The sequence below is a fragment of the Manis pentadactyla genome, chromosome 5 (assembly GCF_030020395.1).
Source record: "Manis pentadactyla isolate mManPen7 chromosome 5, mManPen7.hap1, whole genome shotgun sequence".
Lineage (NCBI taxonomy): Eukaryota > Metazoa > Chordata > Mammalia > Pholidota > Manidae > Manis > Manis pentadactyla.
In genome coordinates this window covers 105,669,614-105,689,697 of record NC_080023.1, presented here as the reverse complement: position 1 = coordinate 105,689,697, position 20,084 = coordinate 105,669,614, and the positions used below count along the sequence as shown (strand labels likewise).

The 20,084-nt window shown below is 40.2% G+C and overlaps 1 protein-coding gene across 4 annotated transcripts in view; it reads left to right on the top strand.

Annotated features, from left to right (window-relative positions):
• Nucleotides 1–20,084, top strand: part of LOC118913597 (neurotrypsin) — a 76,300-nt gene that overhangs the window by 3,191 nt on the left and 53,025 nt on the right. For 3 of the 4 annotated variants that reach the window (XM_057502593.1, XM_057502595.1, XM_057502592.1), the window contains exons 2-4: nt 12,461–12,599; nt 15,188–15,366; nt 19,083–19,233. In XM_057502593.1, coding sequence (XP_057358576.1) covers nt 12,461–12,599; nt 15,188–15,366; nt 19,083–19,233 — 469 coding nt within the window. The remainder of the gene's footprint in view (nt 1–12,460; nt 12,600–15,187; nt 15,367–19,082; nt 19,234–20,084) is intronic. The other variant, XM_057502594.1, reaches the window with a different exon arrangement.

Below are 20,084 nucleotides of genomic sequence, written 5' to 3'. Positions count from 1 at the left end.
ATCTAGTTGCATTGAAAGAAATGAGGAAGTTGGTGTCTCTGAGGCGGAGCTGTTTGAAGCCAGTTGAAGGGATGGTGTGGGGGATCCCAGGTGAAGTAGGGCAGGGTGTGGACACTCCAGTGGTGGAACTGTCATGGACTGAAGAAGACGATACCTGAGCCCTGGTTGTATGAAACGTTCAAATTAGTAATAAGAAATCACCCAGAGAGTTTAAGTACCCTAAATCAGCCCAGGGAGTTTGTTCTCATAGTGAGCTTTTGAATCACCAAGAGACTTGTTAAAATGCAGGTATCTGGCTTGTAGCCTTCAGAAGCCCTCACCAAGTAATCTGAGATCTGCCTGAGGAGTGTGCATTTCTGATGAGCAGACAAGGTAATTTGGCTGCTGAAGACCCTTTGTTACAGTGTGGGAAAATCGTGGGCAGGCATCAGAACCCATCTAGAATGTATAGTGATGGGTGATCATGTAGAGTAACTGAGTCTACCATTCTGTGACTCATCCTGCTGGGGTCAGGAACAAGCTAAAGGCATTCTTGTGGCAACTTTTTTGTATGGTTTTACAAAATGGCACCACTGATTTTTATTTGGTGTAGGTTTAACAGCCTACTTTATCAGGATATGATTATTAACTGAATGTGAGCTAGGTTATTTTCACATTTCTATAGGAGGAATTAAAAGGTACTTGATATCCCCAACAATACTTGCAATAATTAAGAGCTTCTTGACCAGGAAGGGAAATCACTTTTCCAGTTTCTGGTTAGCATGGCAGATGGGGCAACTTGCTCCACGCTCTGTTTGGAACTCCTCTTTGTTACAAAGAGCCAAGTGGAACTCAACTCTAGGTGACTGATGACTGATGGGTAAAACAGGTACAGTAAGTGATAATGCTCTGATAATTGAGATTTTGCCAGAAAGAATGGTGCATAGATCTGGCTTTTTGTCAAGTCACACTAATCTGTTCATATACATGTACCAACCCAAATCTCCCGATTCAGACAGAGGTAACAGACTTGTGGGACAAGTACTGTTGTTTACAGGCTGTTCTCTTTGAAGTCCATCTGGTGTTTGAAGTGAATGTTAATTAAAAAGTTGTCTGAAAGCTGTCCCCCTTTTAAAAAATGCTGTATCTTGATTTTATGTAGCAGGTGCTGAAAAACATTTATTTTCAGATTTGATAAATTTTCTGGCTGGATTTTAAATATTGAGCTCAATCTGCTTCTGAGGCTGAGGCAGAAATACAATACTTTGATTGGGGGTATTATCTGACTCTACTAGTGTGTGGATTTTTTTTTAAAGAAGAAAATAAGACATCCACTTATTACCTTTTATGAGTGATTATCTGGGATTGTATATCATATGTAGTCACTGTTTTTGAGTGTGTGTATTAAAGTAATCTTTATAAGTAATTTGGTTCATAACTGTGAAGGCAAACCTTAATTTTTAGCAATAAGCTACTACTCAGATGTCCTTTCATTTGATGGATACTATGCAGCTATTAAAGTGACAATTATAAAGATTATATATAACAATAGGAAAAATGCTTTGGATAATGTCAAGGGTAAGAGATGGATCACAACATTTATATACAGTGTTACTGTAAATAAACATGCTTGTGGGAAATTTGGAACAAATTATGATTATGAACTTGTGTATGAACATGGCGTAGCTCAGTTAGGCTGGTTGTGATGGTGAGGAATGGTCCGCCCAATTCAAAGTGAGGCCATAAGGACATTTGTTGTTCACATTACAAGAAGTTGGGTTCCAACATAGTACATATTGTTTCTCTGCTACTCTCTTGTTCCTCTATTCTCTAAGTGTGGCTTTTATCCTGAGGCTAGGGATCATTTCATGCTTCACATTGAGATACAAATAACCTGCCAAAGAGGGCTGCCCTTCTTGCCTGTCTCATTGAAAGAGCAAGGAAACCTCCCCAGACTTCCCCACAGACTTCCTCTCTCCTTTCACTGGCCCAGACTGGATCTCCATGTACCTTCAGTGCTCTCTGGGAAGGAAAATAGAGTACCCTGTATTGTATTAATCAGGATTAACCTCTGAACACGTGAGGGCTCTCCTAGGAGGAGGAAGTGAGGTAGTTCTTGGGGAGAACTAGCAGGGTATGCTAGGAAGTGTGGTTGAGGTTTGTCTTTACATTTGGGGGACTCAACGCAATTAAAAAATGGTAATAATTTAAAAAATGGTGCTGTGAAGTGCTACATCTATTTTTTAGCCACATCTAGATGAATAGCATTTTGACCTTGATTTGACTGAAAATGCATGTTCTCTTGTTTTAAGAAGATACTTGCTGATGTAACAAATTTATGGCCAAAATGAATAATTCCATAATTATTAAGAATACGGAAATTAGTTCAGTTGTTAGGTAAACGTTCTAATTTTAAGCGTTCCCCCCTTGAACTAACTTGTAAAGAAAGCAGTTCTTTGAAATCTCTTCCTTTAGTCTACATGGTAAACAGGCATTGGGTTGTTTGTACACTACACGAACAATTGATTTAGAGTGCCTTCTACATGGTTGACATGCTCTTGTTAGAAAATCAGGAAATGTTTAGTTTTGCTTTTTTACCATCTTGCTTTTCCAGAGCTGTCCCTTCACCCCTCCTCCTCCTTCCTGCAAATCAGCACAATATTAATAAAAAGTTTATTGTATGCAAAGCACTAAAGTAATGAGATTATTTTCCCCTACAAGACACATACGCACATCCAGCCTCAATGCTTTTTCATTAGGATCACCAAAAGGATACAAAGAGTAGAAGATGCTGATTCTTGTAGCAAGGCAAAGATAGATTTCATTAAACATTTACTGAGTTCACACTAGGAGCAGCAATTACAGAAATGAACAGGAGATTACCTGTGTCCTCTGGTTGATGACACCCAGTATCTGGTTGAGATATAAAAAGAATTTTAAGCATTTTCATCACCGTTCCTGTAATTTCTACTCTGGAAACAGATGAGAGGATTACTATTATGTGTAGCTTAATTTTATCTCTCAATGCTGTGCAATAAAATAGTAATATCCACACCATTTGCTTATGTGTGAATAGTTCAAAGACACAATTAGTGAAATTTTCTGCTAGTTATATGCATATATTGTTAGTAGACTATAACTTAACTGTGGATAGAGTCTTTTGCATGATACCCTACCATGTATTAAACTGAAGACTAATAAGATTTAGAAATTTCTAGTAAGCCCAATATAAATGGGTAGAACTGTTTATTCAGATTGAACTAAACCAGTGCACATTTTTTACTCTGCACTAATTATATGAATAATAAATAAACAAGTAATATGAATTATAGATGGGAACTAATGGAGGCAGGTATAGTTCTGTTGGATCTCAGTTCAGGGGAATACTCTGTATGTTAAAAGATCATTTAATTTCATTTTGACATGGCATGATTTGAATAAAATCTATTTCACAATTCTAAAACTGGTTTCCATTATGGGTAATATATATCATACACACAAAAAAGATTAGTACTACTAGATAGCATGTAGATAAAATAACATCAAAATTTAACTAGCTTACTCTAATGTCTTGAAAACTCCAAGTAAAAGCCCCCAATTCAGTTATTTTTAGGCAATGTAATTTTTTTGTATATTTCATAAGAATTGCTCATTTATTATATTTTCCCAGTGTTGTATATATGCAATTCATTTATCAAATATGTGTACTAAATTGTCCAACATGTTATGGCCTTTTTTCTATTTTTTTGAGTAATTCATAAACTGAAATTTCTCTATCACTTTCAGCTTTAAGTATCCTTTTTGTCAAGGATCTGAACAATGGCTTGATGTCACCAGCATGCATTCTTTTTGATTCCATCACAGCAATACAAATTACTAAAATTAATTATTTTGTGCCTTTGTGAAGTTCAATAATGGGTTAAAAAGGAATTGTGTGATAACATTAATTTTCTTTTATTCATTTATCAGATTGTGATTTTAAAAGATTTAAAAATATTTATTTCCACTGTATTCAGAAAACACTGCTGGGATAAGTCTTTGTTTTTGCTGCTTTTTTCTTTCTCTTCAAACAAGTGAATGCTATTTTACAAGCACATTTAGTTAATTAGCTAAATAGGCATATCTTTTCATTTGGCTTGTTGTACAATGAATGAGCTCGTATAACGGAGGGAAAATGTGATCCCAGCCCGGGGCAAATAAACCACAAATTATTGAAACAAAAATCAGTTGAAGGAAAAACTAGAAGGGGAGAAGGCCTTTTATTGCTTACAAGAACCCTGGCTCTGTTCGTCTGCTACCCCTTGCCCTTGTGTCTCCCCTGTCCTGGCTGGGAAGAGCCCCAGAAAACCTCTTCCTACCTGCATGAGCTCACCTCTTCCCCCACCTCTTGTAAGCACTTACTGATATGGAGGTGGACTACTTCTCTCCACCCCTTGGAAACACCTATTGATATGGAGATGGATCAAGGCCAGTGGGAGATTCTGGAAATATTACAATATTACCCTCAGCCACCCCTCCAGAAATCTCATTTCACAATCTGCTCGCTCCCCATCTTCCATAATGTCCCCTGTGAAGAAAACTGGAGCATTGTAACCAGACTAATAACATACAATAACAACAGCAATAAAATCATGATAATCGTTGCCATGGAAGACGTAGGTAGGTTCAAAGTCCTATTCAGATCAAGCACATAGCTCGCCCATCCATAGGCGGCCAGCAGCTGAATTGGTGGGAAATTCTGTGCCCACTCAGCAAGGGGCAGCTGCAGCCAAGGGGCAGGTCCAAGCCACAGGGACTGTAGACACAAGTGGGATGCATGCAGACAGTGGTCCTGTGACAGGACATCATGGGTGGGGTGCATGCAGAGAGGGTCCCTGTGATGGGTCAGTGTGGGTGGGGCACATGCAGAGAGGGTCCCTGCGATGGGTCGGCATAGGTGGGGTGTGTGGAGAGAGGGTCCCTGTGACAGGATGGTGCAGGAGCACATGCAGAGAGAGGGGCCCTGTGATGGTATGATGTGGGTGGGATGCGTGCAGAGAGGGTCCTGTGATGGAACAGTGGCAGGATCAGGGTGGATGTGGCGCTACTGGAAGCATGTGCACTGACCACATTCAGACAAACTCCCAGCAAAGTACTTTCACCTCCCAGTCTTGGGTGTACTTCCCTGACCTCTGGGGGCCACTCTACAGTTGGTTACTCCAGGAACACACAGGAAGCCAACTTCCGGGCCTTGTCCCCAAGGCGCCAGAAGGGCCAGCCATCGCTGGTCCATGTGTTAGATGTCTGGGGCCATGTAGTCTCCAGGTCACCGTGGGACTCACTCACATGTGTTCCTGCCAGGCAGATGCAGTCTTATGACAGCCCACAGCCCACAATGTCCTCTACCCTGGACCAAGTCATCTGCTCCATCCTTCCCTGGGGATGCCAAGGTAAATGGCCTGTAAGCTGCTGCTGGAGGCCCCAGTCACATGGACATTTAGTTGGTCCATTTTGCAATGGTGGAGGTAACTGCACATGTCTTATCCCAGCCCCACCTGATGCCCTTGCTGCCAAGGGGCACAAGGGCATCAGAATTTGTGCCAAGTGCAGGATAAATACAGTCCAGTAGCCTACAAGACCAAAAAGCTCTTGCAATAATGCCACAGTTATCTGTAAGAGAATCAGAGGTGAGCATAACATCATATACAAATTTAGACTTCCCTATTCCCAAGGGGGTTCAGTGGGTTATTCCACTCTGACAGCCCCACCCTGTATAGGAGTGGGCTTCCCAGGACATCACCCAGGGTCACAGTAAACCAAGGAGCATCCAGTTCCTGTGTCCACCAAAGCCAGGACACACCACACATTCACTGGGGACTGATCATTCACCCAACATGGAGCCTTTGTCTCAAGAGGCCCCAGCCAGCCCCTCAAGGCAGGTGCCTTGGCCCTCTCCTCGTCAAACCATAATGCCCAACTATCTTCTGACAAGGGTCCAGGCACGTTCTGCATGTCCTCCCTCAGGAAGTCCAGCAGGAATACAGGCCGGACATGGGGCTTTGCCTCTGGCTTCCGTGTCCTGGACCTCAGTGGCTGGAAGTGCTGCCCTGGCTTTAATGGGTGCCACAGCTGTAACAAGATTTTATTGGTCTGCCCATCAAGTTTTTCTTTCATTGCCCCCACCTTTATCAAATCAACCCACATCTGGGTCCCCAAGACTTTCCCGGGGCCCTTTGATCCCCTTCTTTCAGTAGCAGACCTTATCTCCTTCTGTGCTCTTACTGTTTCAACCTTCCCCACGTCTGCTAAAGTACTAGTAGCCTCACTTACAGGTTGTCCTATGTGGGGGACAAGAATAGTCAGTAGGGACCCAAAGAGAGATGGGGGAGCTGTGTGGAGCACCAGATTTCTCATTCCCATGCTGAGTACCTCCTCATTGGGGGCCTGGAGGTCCATAATATAGATGATATTTTTAATGCTTAACTCTAATAACACCTGCTCGAGTTCTGCATACACTTTCCAGCTAGTGGCGAAGTATGGAAAATCCCCCTGATTAGGCCAAAGTGCTCTGATGGCTGCTGTCAGCCAATCCAGAAGTGCACAATTCCCTAAGGTGTGACGGGCACATTGCAACTGCTTCCAGAGGGAGCGGTGAGTCATCAGGGAGCCCAGTCTACCTATTTCAGAACCTGACATAACAATGGTTTCCACTCCCATATGACAAAGATGCAAATGCCATGTAAGCAGAGGTTCCAGTGGCTTCTGCTGAAACCAGATGGTCATGGCCATCAGCTCATCCTGGGTACAGGGGCAGAGCATGGAGTGGTCCCCAATCTGGGGAGGTGACTGCTCCTTCCTCTGAGGAGCCTGTGGTTGTTGTGTCTTTATTTTCTTAATTACAAACAGGTGGGCCTTTAATACAGGAGGGGCTGGTGCTTCGGGTAGTGGCCTCAGCAATAGTTCAGCCCTTGGCTCCCCCTCATTCTCCCCAGTGTCTCCTCTGCCATCTCGGGGGCTGAAGACACCACTCCTTCCTCCCCCTTGCCCACAGCCTCCTGCAGGGCGGATTCTCCTGCTGCCTCCTCCCTCACTGCTAGTGTGTCTTTCAGCAGGGCAACCTCAGTTCTCAAAAGCTGTCTCTCATTCTTAAGGGCATCCCATAGCTCATTTTCCAGCTCCTCCAAGCAACACTGAAGTATTTCTTTCCTTGGTAACCCTTTCCCATATCTGGAGAAACAAAAATCCCACAGTCCCAGCCTCCACACAGACACTCAGGAACTCTAAGCAGTATCCTATCTCACAGAGGGCTATTTGCACAGCTTCTGGTGTCTCCACCCTTCCTCAATGCTGGGGAAGAGCCCACTCATCTGGGAGGCACTTTACCCTGGACCACTTCCCCACTAGGGGTTCCCCGAGTGGAAGCCCCACAAATAGGCGGTAACCAGGTGAACCTATACCATCCACCACTGCTGGAGGGAAGGGTGAGTTGTCACCCCCTACTGCAGCAGCCACTGGGGCCTCCCCACCGTCCACAGGGTGTTTCCAGGTATCTCCCCACCATCTCCAGGTGCAGCCTGACCAAGCATCTAAGACAGATTTCAGGTTCAGAGATCTTGCTAACTAGTCCAGCTGTAACTCCTGGAGTAAAATGTGTTCCCAACCTTGGGCAAATAAACCACAAACCACTGAACCAAAATCAGTCGAAGGAAAAACTAGATGGGGAGAAGGCCTTTTATTGCTTACAAGAACCCTGGTTCCATTCATCTATTCCCATTCGCCCATGTCTCTCCTCATCGTGACTGGGAAGAGTCCAAAAAAGCCTCTCTGGTCCCAGTGCAGGATGGCCTCTTCTCCCAATCCTTGTAAACACCCATTGATATGGAGGTGGACTACTTCTCTCCATCTCTTGTAAACACCTATTGACATGGAGATGGTTAAGGCCAGGCAAGAGATTAAGGAAATATTGCAGTTTTACCCACAGCTGGATTTACGGAGCAAAGACTGTTGACTTATCTGGCTCCCTTCATAGTATTTCTTTTAGGACTCCTTGAAGTGCTGGGTGTAAGAAGAGAGGTTTCCCTAGCTTTCCCAAGAGGGGTAATACCATGATGGCTCTATTAGTTTGCTAGGGCTGCTGCAATGAGTGCCACAGATTGAGTGGTTTAAACAACAGAAACTTACTTGTTTCACAGTTCTGGAGGCTAGAAGTCTGAGATCAAGGTGTCAGCTGGGCACCACTTTCTCTGAAGACACTGGGGAAGGATCTGTTCCAGGGCTCTCCTAGCTTCTGATAGTCTTTGGCTTGTGGAAGTCTGCAGCTCCAGGCCAGAGGAGGTTCCCAGCTCCAGGCAAGTTCACTAGGTATTTGTTGAGACCATAGACAATGAAGTGTTGCAGGTAAAAAAGGGCTCATACCAAGCTTTATTCTCATGAGGAGACTTGCAAAGTGCTTGGCTGGAGTGCTAGATATCCTGTCCACCTCCATCTCTGCCCCCAGCTCAGCCTCTGCTCCCCTCTCTCCTGTTCTCTTGTTTTCTTCTCTAGGCTGCTCTCCTGCTTCCCTCTGCTCTTAGCACTGGGCAGAATGCTTAAAGCAATACCGGCCATAAAAGCTTATTGCCAGCTGTTACGCAAGCATGCACTTGTGCAGCAGGCTAAGTATTACCTCATTGCTGGTATATAATGGCTATCAGGTGAGGATCCTAGTCATGGAACTTCCATTTTCGTTACAAAGTCTCACTACAATCTTCAGATGATGTGTCTCTTAATCCAAACTTTTCCTTTTCATAACAATTTAGTCGTATTGGATTAGAGCCCATCCTAATGACCTCATCTTACTTAACTTGAGCATCTGCAGAGACACTATGTCCAAATAAGGTCACATTCAAGGGTACTGGGGGCTAGCACGTAAGCATCTTTTTGGGGAACAGAATTTAACCTATCACAATAGTTTTAAAAACTGAAAAAACAATGAGATTGTGAAGGGACTTTTTACTAGTCAGCTGTTCCCTACATCATCTTTTATTGGTTGAGACTGATAAAATGATTAAAGAGAATCCTTTAATGTCTATCCATTTGGGTAATTCCTGTTTTTAGCAAAGTTGTCCATAAAGCAAATTTCTGTAACATGAATCTTTTGTGTTCCCTTTCCTTTATAAAACTGGGGGTATATCCACATAGAAAAAAAATAATAGTAAACTAAAATGACAGTAAGTTCAACATTTTGGGTAGGAAATTAAGATCGTAGAATTCTGAGCATTGCTGTATTTTGGCACGTTTTTCCTTTAGGTAATTGTAATGGCTGCAAACAGTTGACTTCTCTTTTTGCAACAATTCATTTTATGAACTGTGGAGTTTCCTCTCCTTGATACACAACATGTATTGCTTTATAGTTCCAGAGTTTCTTCTATTATTGGTTTGGTGTATAAATTTGTAATGCCTATTATAGTTGACCTAAAATCTCTGTTTGAGATGTCAAATTTTAAATTATCATTATTCATAAATTAGAAAAAATTGGAATATCTAGAATAGAGTAGTTTCCATCAAATTGACATTTGAGAGACTTTAAGACAATGCAGCCCCGGAGCTGCCAGAATGTGGTCCAGAGACGTTAGCTCAGACTGTGAGGAGCCTTGCAAAGTGCTTGGCTGGAGTAATAGAGTATGGGGGATGGAGGAGGGATCCTTTTTGATAATAAAAGATTGGGACAATTGAGCAATATTTGCCAAAGTATTTGGTCTAGAATTTATATGAAGAACTTTCTGTGAGTAGGATAGCAGTAGAAATAACTTCACCAGGCTTTGACCTTTGTGGCTTTGTGGCTTGATTCATCTTTTTTTTTCATTGAGCTTCTTCACCTTGTAATTGTTCACCTATAAATTTATGCAAATGTTTGGCCCTCCTACAAATTTGTGATTCGCATGGGACTCCTCCCCTGGAGGATCAGCTTCAACTGTAGATCACCAGAAAGTCACTTTTTTCCTGTTTTGCATTGAGTAGAAATTCTTCAGGTTGTCTTATGCTTATGTCTGGGTCATTTATTCCTATATACTGTTTGATAGATTAGTTACAATATTTCAAATAGAGTGGTGAAAGCCAACGTGGCATAATGCATAAAGTAATACCTGAATATTGAAAGGTGCTTATTACATTGCAGGGTCTTTCCTTGGGTTTGGAGACAGGAACAATAGCAAGGGCAGGAACATAGGGCATATTTGGGCATGGCTGTGCAAGTCCTCAGTTTATTTGGTTCATAACTTCCTCATCTATAACCTGACATAAGTGAGTTACAGTTTTTAAGATCTCAACCATCTTAACCATTCTAAGAGAATAAATGAAACAAGAATGAAGTAAAGCCGAAAACAACCTCTCCTTATCTTAAATGTATATATAGTGTAAATTATTTTTTCAAACTTTTATTATTTTGGAGCCTATTATTATGCTAATATTTTTAAAATCTCTTTCAAAGAATAATTAGTTTTGTGAATGAACTTCACAAAATTATGTACCAGTAAGGAATACTAACTCTGATTCTAAGGTAGATAATTGCTTAGAATACTTTAGAAATGGTTATGGCCTTAAGGAAAGCACAAACTGTGTGTGTGTGTGTGTGTGTGTGTGTGTGTGTGTGTGTGTGTATTGAGAGGGCTGGGGCAGCCACAGCTAAGCTGCTAGGAGGGTGTGTGCCTTTGGATGTTGGTGTTGGGAGTGGATTCTGACAGAGAATTCACTGGTCACTGATATGCAAATTGCCTTTACAGATTTGCAAATGTTTGTATTCATTTATTAAAGGAAAATTGGATGAGTACTGCACAATTCTTGCCATATAGCCAATCCAGCTAAATGAGTCCAGGTTTTCTCAACTATTTCCAGATCCACCATTGCCATTATAATGATGTACTGTAGTAATTTTACTTTATGCACTGTTTTCCTTCTCTTACCTCTAAATGCCTTAGTCATTTAGATGGTATGAATGTATCATTTCTTCTTGAAAGCTTTTGGGTGATTTAGACAATATTTTGTATTTTATTATGGTTATTTAACATCCATAAATAGAGATCCAGTTTGTTTTCTTTACTATAACTTTCTTCCAAACCATTGACATGAGTAATTTGGTGATAGTGGGATTAATAGATAATAGATTAATTTAAGTATAATTTCAAATAATGTTTGAGGTGAATGAATGAATTATTTGAATTGAAATAATTGAATAATTGCTGACATTTGTGATATGTATAGTATTGTGTGGGTCTCTATAGAAGAGATTTTCTGATTTAAAGTCACAAGTTCAATTAAACTCTTCAGCCATATTTCTTTAAAAGTGCTTTGCAGTTCACACCTTTCACTGAGCTAGAGGGGCTTCCTCTTGCTTAATGTGAGTTAAAGAGGCTTGGAATATATGAATGACTTACAGATTTATCTGCCATATGAATGCTCCATGTTCTCTTCTGAATAATCAGGATTTAGCAGTGCACTATTTTGTCTCCATTTATGATTGTCTTTTTTCCTGAATTAAATGACAGTTTATGTTTGTCATGAGAAATAGGATATGTTTTTCTTCAATAGTTACAGTTTTTATAGATGATGACGTGGAAATAACAGTGGCAGCTGACTAGCCCAGTGCAAATGAAATGGAGAATTTATGAATGTAATAGCTTTGAAAAATTATTTTAAAACTATACATAAGAACTTTGAAATATGCAGAACATGCTGGAATCTTTTTATAGCACTTAATTTCTCCATTTCTTTACCTATGAAATAAAGGTATCACAAGTGACTTTTAACAGAATGCTGTGAAATTCTTCATTGACTGAGTTTGATTCTCTTTCCAGTCACACGTCCCAGTTGCTGCCTCCCAGCCTCCACTCTGCAAACCAGGGCCAGTGAAGAGAGAAATGTGGAGCCTTGATCACAAGGAAGGGATAAGACTTGAAATGTTTTCAACACTAACTCCTTTTTGTAACTACAGATAGTCTTTAGAATTTTCGTGGCTACTGCTTGAGGCTAAAAGGGGAAAAAAGCATTTTACTCTTTAGTGGATGAACAAATGAGATTAAAGAAAGATATAATACAGCCAATAACAGCTAATTTATAAGCAGAGCATTAAATTTTGTCTTTTTTTCTATGACCTCATGTGAAGATGGAAGGTGATAAATAAATGATAATTTCATTTGTGATGTGACCTAATTTGGGGATGTAATATTAAACATTAGTCACACTCTTCCACTTTTGCCTTTCCAAAATTATAATTGGGCTTCCTGTTTGCCTAGCTAAAAAAGAAAGTGTAATTAGCATTGACATCAGGATGTTAGTTACAAAAAGAAATAGAGCCTGCTGAATCCTCATTTGAAGAAAGAAGCACATGCTGTGAAGAGTGAGGCCAAATTATTCTGAGTGGATCTCTCACCACTTCCATGGGAAAATCATGTGAACCGAGAACTGGTTCAGTTTGTTCAGATGCTTATTCACTGTTAAAGGACTTAGGGATTCTTTTCTGCTGTAGGATCCGTACGACTTCACGGTGGCAAAAATGAGTTTGAAGGCACAGTGGAGATATATGCAAATGGAATTTGGGGCACAGTCTGTAGCAGCCACTGGGATGATTCTGATGCATCAGTCATTTGTCGCCAGCTGCAGCCGGGGTGAGTTCCCCGTCCTTGGCCCCGTCAGCCTGAGAAGAATGGTGGGCACCCATCATTGCTGGGCAGGGGTCACATCTTCCTTCCTCAGTCTCACCTCTCACAAAAGAGTTCTAAAGAAAGGGCCCCAGAAGATGGAATGAGTTCTCTTCATTACAAATGTGCTTCACATATTACTGCCCCTCAGACTAGGAAGTGGGCAGATGCTAAGTGGCCAGAAGTCAAAAGCCTCTTTTGGTCTTTGTCTTTAACAAAATAATTGTTTAGTCCTAAGAAGCAGGGAATTTGAGTCTAAGAATAGTAATTTCTCAGCAGCTCACGCATCTCTAGACTGCTCTCACTTGCTTTGAACTTTCTACTTTTGGCCACCCACAAATTCCATTTGTGTGTGTGAAGGAGACAGTGTCCATCTGTGTGCTTCTCCTGAGGTGTGTGAGGGGTGGTGCCTGGCCCTCGGGGCTCTTCCCTGCAACATCCTTTGAGACAGGGCAGCTCTCAGCCCAGCAGCGCCTGGAGGCCGGGTCAGCCCCACCCCACTCTAGGCAGTCTGTATGCACAGGCAGGGTGCCCTGCCTTCCACCAGTCCCAGCACCTTTAGCTCTTATGCCAAGGGGAGCAGAAGCCTCCATTTTGGTACAAAACGTTTTGTTTTTGTTATTGTTCTCATTGTTCTGTTTTTGTGTCTCATTTATTTTTCCTAAGTACACATTGATAAATTTTTTCTTGACCTTTATCATCAGAGAACTTTAGAAAGCATGGAAAATATCTTGTTATGAAAAATGGACGTCTAAAAGGCCGAAAGAAAGGCTTGCAATTCAGGAATGGTTTAGATTAATAATTGTGAGCAGTAATATCTAATATGATGATATAAATGAAGGCTAGTCAACTCCAGTGAAATAAGTACAAACTTAATTTTCCATCTACCTCCTGTCTTCCCCCTAGGAAGGCATGGAATGAGTATTTAGTAAAGGCAAACTTTGAAGGCTTAAGTTTTTGTTTTGTTTTTTTTCTCATCCTTCATTTTATAAACAGTGAAAATGAGGTCCAGCAAGGTTAAGAGACATGATCAGGATCACATAACAAGTTAGTGGTGTGAGCTGATTTTAAAACATTCTGTTTCCATTCACACAAGTCAATTTCACTTAAGATTCATATGGACTCACTATCTTTATACATAGTTTAAAACATTTAAACAATTTCTCTCCTACTACTGCAGAATTCCTCCTATTGAAGATCATGAAGGCTTAAGTTTTATTCAGACTTTTGATGCTATTAGAGAAGCAAATAGAATTAATGTACTTAATTAACTAGTTTTAAAAATGAGTGTTGGTATATATCAGCGTGAAAGAAAGTAAGGCAAAAGCCTGTCAAGTGTTAGGGTCGTGAGGAATGTTAATTACTGATTTAATCAATGAATATTTTGTCTGACAAAAGAGTCATCGGCAGATGGGCAGGTCATAAAGAATGTGGACTTGATGCTTTTTGTTTTGATGGACTGAAGATACAACAAGTTTGTAGGTTGGTGTCCGTGTCTTCCTTTATATACGTATCTTCATGTGCTTTTATTACCCCTGAAAACCAGGGAAGGATAAAATTTCCAATGAGATTGCGACATAAGCAAGAACACTATGGTGGACGTGTGCCCTGCAGTGTGGTTACCAGTCTTTCTGTTGATGAAAGAATGTTGCTATCATTCTGTAGACATAAACTTCAGATAAAGCTGGTCCGGGTGCTTATATCAGCTCTTAGTAGTCCATTAAAAAAAAGAATCGTGCAGTAAGAGTGGAGCAACCCGGTTTTACTGCTATTAAGACACTCTCATATTTTAGATACACCCCATATATATAGTGTTTAGTTGATGGAAGTTTTTGTATTGTGACAATTCTTTAGATTACCATGTTAGTCAGATAAGCATTTCATTTTTTATATTTAATATCAGTTTGTACATATCAGAGTTTACTTACAATGTACATAGATTAAACGAGTTAGAAGCAGAGCCCACCAGCAAGTTTTCATTTTACTAGTTGGTTTCAAAGTTTTGCTAGCAAATACTATTTATAGTTTTAAAAATTGTGAATTTATTGCCTATCTTGGTATTACCTTGCTTATGTGTAGTAATAATAATCATTTGAAAACGCTTGCCTAAAGTGCTGGTGAAGGAAAGAATCTTGTAGCATCTTTTATAGGTCGGAAGGCAGAACTAACAGAAGGTTGCAGCTGAGAGTGATTCACAGCTGAGTCCAGACTAGAATCCAAGTCTCACTGGGCCACATGATATACTTTTTCCGCATAGTCACCTGGCTTCCTTTTTATATCCATAGTACGTGTTCCTTTTCTTCTAAAATCAACCATAGACAGTGAAGGCACGTGTGTACATTAATTATTTAAGATTGATTAAAAAGATTGCCATAGGTAGTCAGCTCAAGTTCTGATCTGATGTTTTGAAGCTACTTGAAACTTACATAAACCATTGTTTTTCTTTTCCACACTCATCTTTATTGATTTATTATATTTTTTAAAAATCTAAATGCTTCTATAAAAAAATTCTCCTACATTTGATAAACCCTAACCACCAATCATTGTACTTCCAGAGGCAAAGGAGTAGCAAAACAAACGCCCTTTTCTGGACTGGGCCTTATTCCCATTTATTGGAGCAATGTCCGTTGCCGAGGAGATGAAGAAAATATACTGCTTTGTGAAAAAGACATCTGGCAGGGTCGGGTGTGTCCTCAGAAGATGGCAGCTGCTGTCACGTGTATCTTTTCCCATGGTAAAAAAAAATATCCTCATGTTTTACTTCCATTGTGTTTTCAACCATGATTCCAGATGATAAAAGTGTCTTAGTTAAATAATTTCCTAAGCGTTTAAATACATAAGCCTGAATCATCATATTCTGTAGGACTTAACAGTCTAATTAAATGCCTTCAATAGGAATGCATCTAACAATTTGAATTACTTTTGATTTTCTAAATAGTATTAGACTTTTAATATGTTTTCTGTCTTACCCAATTTGCTTACAGAAATATTATATACTGTATATGAAACATTTATTTTGCCAATGGAAAATCATGATGGAGTCAAGATAGAAAATCACTTGAAATGAAATCTGTAGTATAGCAGCTCCAACAAAATAATTTCAGTTCATAGGATGACATGTAATCATGGGAGCAGTGTTCTCCTGTGAGTGGCAGGTGGCACATTCTGTAAAGGCCCCTTCCAAGAACAGTATCTTAGGCATGAGGTGATTGGCAGTACAGTTTCAGTGCGCATATATGCATATATTCATGTGAACGTAAGTAGAGGAGGGAACAGCTGCCTTTCATGATGGCTGATGGGTTTTCTGGGGAACATGGTGTACTATAACGGGTGGCCATGACCGCCACACTGATACAGCATTTCTGTGCATTTGCCTTGGAAACAGCAGCGTGGTTAGATGTCTCAGGCCTTGAAAAGCTAACAGCCAGCTCAGGGTAGTAGTTTTTGTTTGAGGTCAAAAGGAATAGAAAATCCCTTGTCACAAAATATAGAGGCCCAGTTTAGAGTGATTCCTGTGAACTGGCTGGGAGAAGCAACGGGAGGATGGGTGCAGTGTGTGCTCTGAGAGCCACAGCCCTTTTGTGGGTATGTCTTAAGTCTTGATGTTTTGTAAGGTCTTCTTATGAGTCTCCACCTTCGGGTAATGCTGCTTTTGACAAGTACATGTTTTTACATCAGTGCTTCGAGGATGATGTGCCTGGGCTCAATAATGCCCTGCTTTTTGTAGATGACTGCTTGAATACTATGTTCAACCTGATGGACAATATTTTAACATTTTAAAAGTAGTGAAGTAAGTAAAATCTTGAGAACAGTTATTTTTCTTTCAAGATGACTTAAAAAATTCCTTCCACTCTTTATAATCTATCCATCTGCTTACACTCTGGTTACAAAGATAAATTTAAGGTTTTTTATAAGCATACAAAAAAATATACGAAGTTGGGATGATTTAGAAGTGAGAATGTAAAAAGTTCTCTTATGGAAGATTAAATGAGAGTGTGAAAGCTCAGATCACAGTGGGTCTTCCTGAAGGCACAGTGATAGACATTAAATCGTCCTTTTAGTTTGGTAATTACATTTAGTGTCTGCCCTGTAGTGCTTGTTGCGTTTCCGACACTCACGACGTAGAAGATCAGGGACCAGTACTGGCATGGAAAGTGGCAGTCTAAATGCAAGTGCTTGGGAATTTTATTTGTCCTTAAGTTAAACGAGAGGCAACTCTGCCACTGAATTCTCCTTCAAATGATTTTTTGTGTGTCTGTTGGGAGGGTGGGGGATGTTAACTAAGTTTTGTTCTTGAGCTTTGCTATATTTTCACAATTACTTATACAACCAGGAAAAAACCCACATTTTAAAAGAGAGCACCACACTAAAAAAATGTAGTAGGCCATAATAGTTCTGGATTGTAGGTGATTTAAAATTTTCTCTTTAAAAAATTTTTCTGGTTTCTCCAAGCTTACCATGGTTGTACAGGGAGGGGAAGAAGAAGAGAACATGATACCCTAAAAAATATACATTTCCCCATCATTTTTACTATATTTTCCAAGGATTTTAAAGGAAAAATATATATAACAAGCAAATTTGTTTCTTACCGTCATTTAGTCATGTTAATTATAAGAACCTAGTGTATAATATTGAGAACAGTTATGTTTATTAAACCGGTCTTTATTCTTTTACAAATTATAAGTGCTATTTGACTTAGGTAAGTAAATAGTATTATAAATATCAGAATACAGGTATTTGCAAATATTCAGTGATCTGAAAATCTCTGCTATAAAACTCAAGTATGATATTTGAATACAAATATAAATAATATAAATACCATTTCCTGACAGCCACTTACACTGTGGAGGAATTAGAAGCATATGTGGATACACTATCAACATTTAACAAAAGGTACAACCGGACTTCTGAATAGGGTCCCAGCCTATTTGACCCTTTCACCATATTGTGTGCTTTATTCCAGAAAAATTAGATTGCTTACAGTTTCTCAAACACATTCAACTTTGTACCTCTGTGCTTGTGTTCATCCCATTCCCCTGGCCTGAGCTGTACTTCCTCCATCTGTGATTTCTGGAATCCCATCCATCCATCTTCAGATACCAGCTTATTCAGCAGTGATTCCCTAACTACCCCTAGTGATGAGCAAGCCCCCTTGCTTCTGAACCCCTGCAAGGTCTTCTTGATGATCTTTTCTCTGTACTCATTTTGTACATGATGAGGCAGTGACTTTAGGGCAGCACCTGCCTGGTGCCCCTCTGAATGCCCTGCAGCACCTGCTCCAACACCTTGCACACAGCAGGTGCCTAGTAACTGTTTGTTATCTTCTTTCTAGGCTTTTTGACTATCACTTGCCAATCCAATCCATCAACACATATTTATTACATGCCTTCTGTATGCTGGGTACCTGAGATGTGCAGGTGAAGGGAAGGCGCCATCTCTGTCCTCGATTCTAGTTGATAGGTGGCAGAGAACTGACAAAAAAAACACTAAATCAGTGACAATTCTAGTTAAAGTAAATACTCTGAAGGCAATGTTGTAGGCAAATTAGGCAATTTAGTAGAAAGTGTGTTAGGGTCCTGGGTTAGCTCCAGTCAGGGCAGGCCTCCTGAAGAAAGAACAGTTTCAGAGTTGAGAACTGAATGATGAGAGAGGGAGGCAGCCATGGGAAGAACAGTGGGAAGTACTCCAAGGGAAGTATCCAAGCAGAAGGGATAGCAAGGGAACATACCCTGAGGTGAGACCAACTTTGAGTGTTTAGGGGACAGGAGGAAGAGGGCTGTAGCCCAGTGAATGAGTCCAGGGGTGGAGAAAGGTGTTCAGAGAGTTGCGGGCTAAATCAGGGCCTTAATGGACCATAATAAGGAGTTTACGATGGGAAGGTGCCGGTGGTTCTTAACAGATCAAATAAATATGAACTGATTCATATCCAAATGAATTTACAATGTTGTTTTTTTGAAAGTACTCGCCCCAATGTCCCACAATTTGGTATACTGAGTTTGATGGTAACTTTAACTTGAGTTCTACAAATATACATACTAAAACAAGTATGTTACAGATATAAGTGCCATTCTTAATAATTACATGTTGGTGATGCTTCAGTTTCTATAAGTAAAAACATCAGTGTCCCACCATAATACCATAAAAATCAAATGAGTTTCCAGTAAACTGCAGTTTTGAGTGTGTCTTTTCTGGTTTCTGAGGTTGTTAGGGAAAAGCAAATTAGGCTAGTTTCTCTCAAGAGCTGTTTGTATAAATAGCATTCAATATGGAGTGTTTTAATTGGTTGAGATTACCATTACATATATTAGATATGTGTGTGTGTAGTCCAAATCACTGAAATGTCTTAATAAGTATTAATTATTGAGAATGAGAGAGAAATAGAATATACCTTATTTCACCACTCAATGTAAATATGTAGGCTTCATTTGTTTTTAATTCCACACTGTGCAGGCCCAGCATTCCCCATCATCCGCCTCGCTGGCGGGAGCAGCATGCATGAAGGCCGAGTGGAGCTCTACCATGCTGGTCAGTGGGGGACCATCTGTGACGACCAGTGGGATGATGCGGATGCAGAAGTGATCTGCAGGCAGCTGGGCCTGAGGTTTGTGTTTGTTCTTGTTTTGTTTTGTTTTGCTAACATTTTAAAATCTGTTATTCCCATACGCAAAGGCAGGTGGCTGTGTGTTTAAATTGTGCATTTCCTTGAACAAATAGAAAAAGGTACCTTTTGATTTTGTACTAGACTCCAGGCTCCCTGCAGAGAATTTATGTTTATTCTGAGGGTTCAGCTGTTTGTATCTGAATTCAATTGATTTTATATCCCGAGGAATCTAAGCCTTTTACTGCTTTTCGTTAATAGCCTTTATATTTCTCCCAGGGAATGACCAGCACTGTCAGCCACATCAACTTATCAGTCATGCTATGAAACTAGTGTTAGGTTTCAGCTGAAACTCAATTCTTCTCCCCAGATATTTTCTAAACTTCTGACATTTGCTTCCTTCTTTGTTAGGTATGTTAGAATAAAGGATGTTTATTAATATTCAGTGGAAATACTTGCCATGTAGGGATGTAAATGAAGCATGTGTAATAAAGACAGCAGTATGAAAATCAACATTTCATGTTGCCTGAGTTGTGATTTTTCTGCAGTTAGTAGTATGTTACAATTTGGTATTTTTAAATCCGTCCCTGGAGTGATTCTGAATATTGGTATAAGAAGCCTAAAAGGTTCTCTAAAATTATACTAGGGGATCTTTTAAAAGCTGATATTTTACTTTGAATTCGTAAACTTTTTCATTTAGCACTTGGTTGTGGTGTGGGGTGGGGAGGAACCTCTTGAGATTAAGGTTTCTCTGTCCATGTAACATTTTGTCCAATTAAGTGTAATCCTTGACACTGGACCATGATTTTTGAAACTTGGACCAATTCTTATTTTTTTGGCAATTGGTTTTTGCA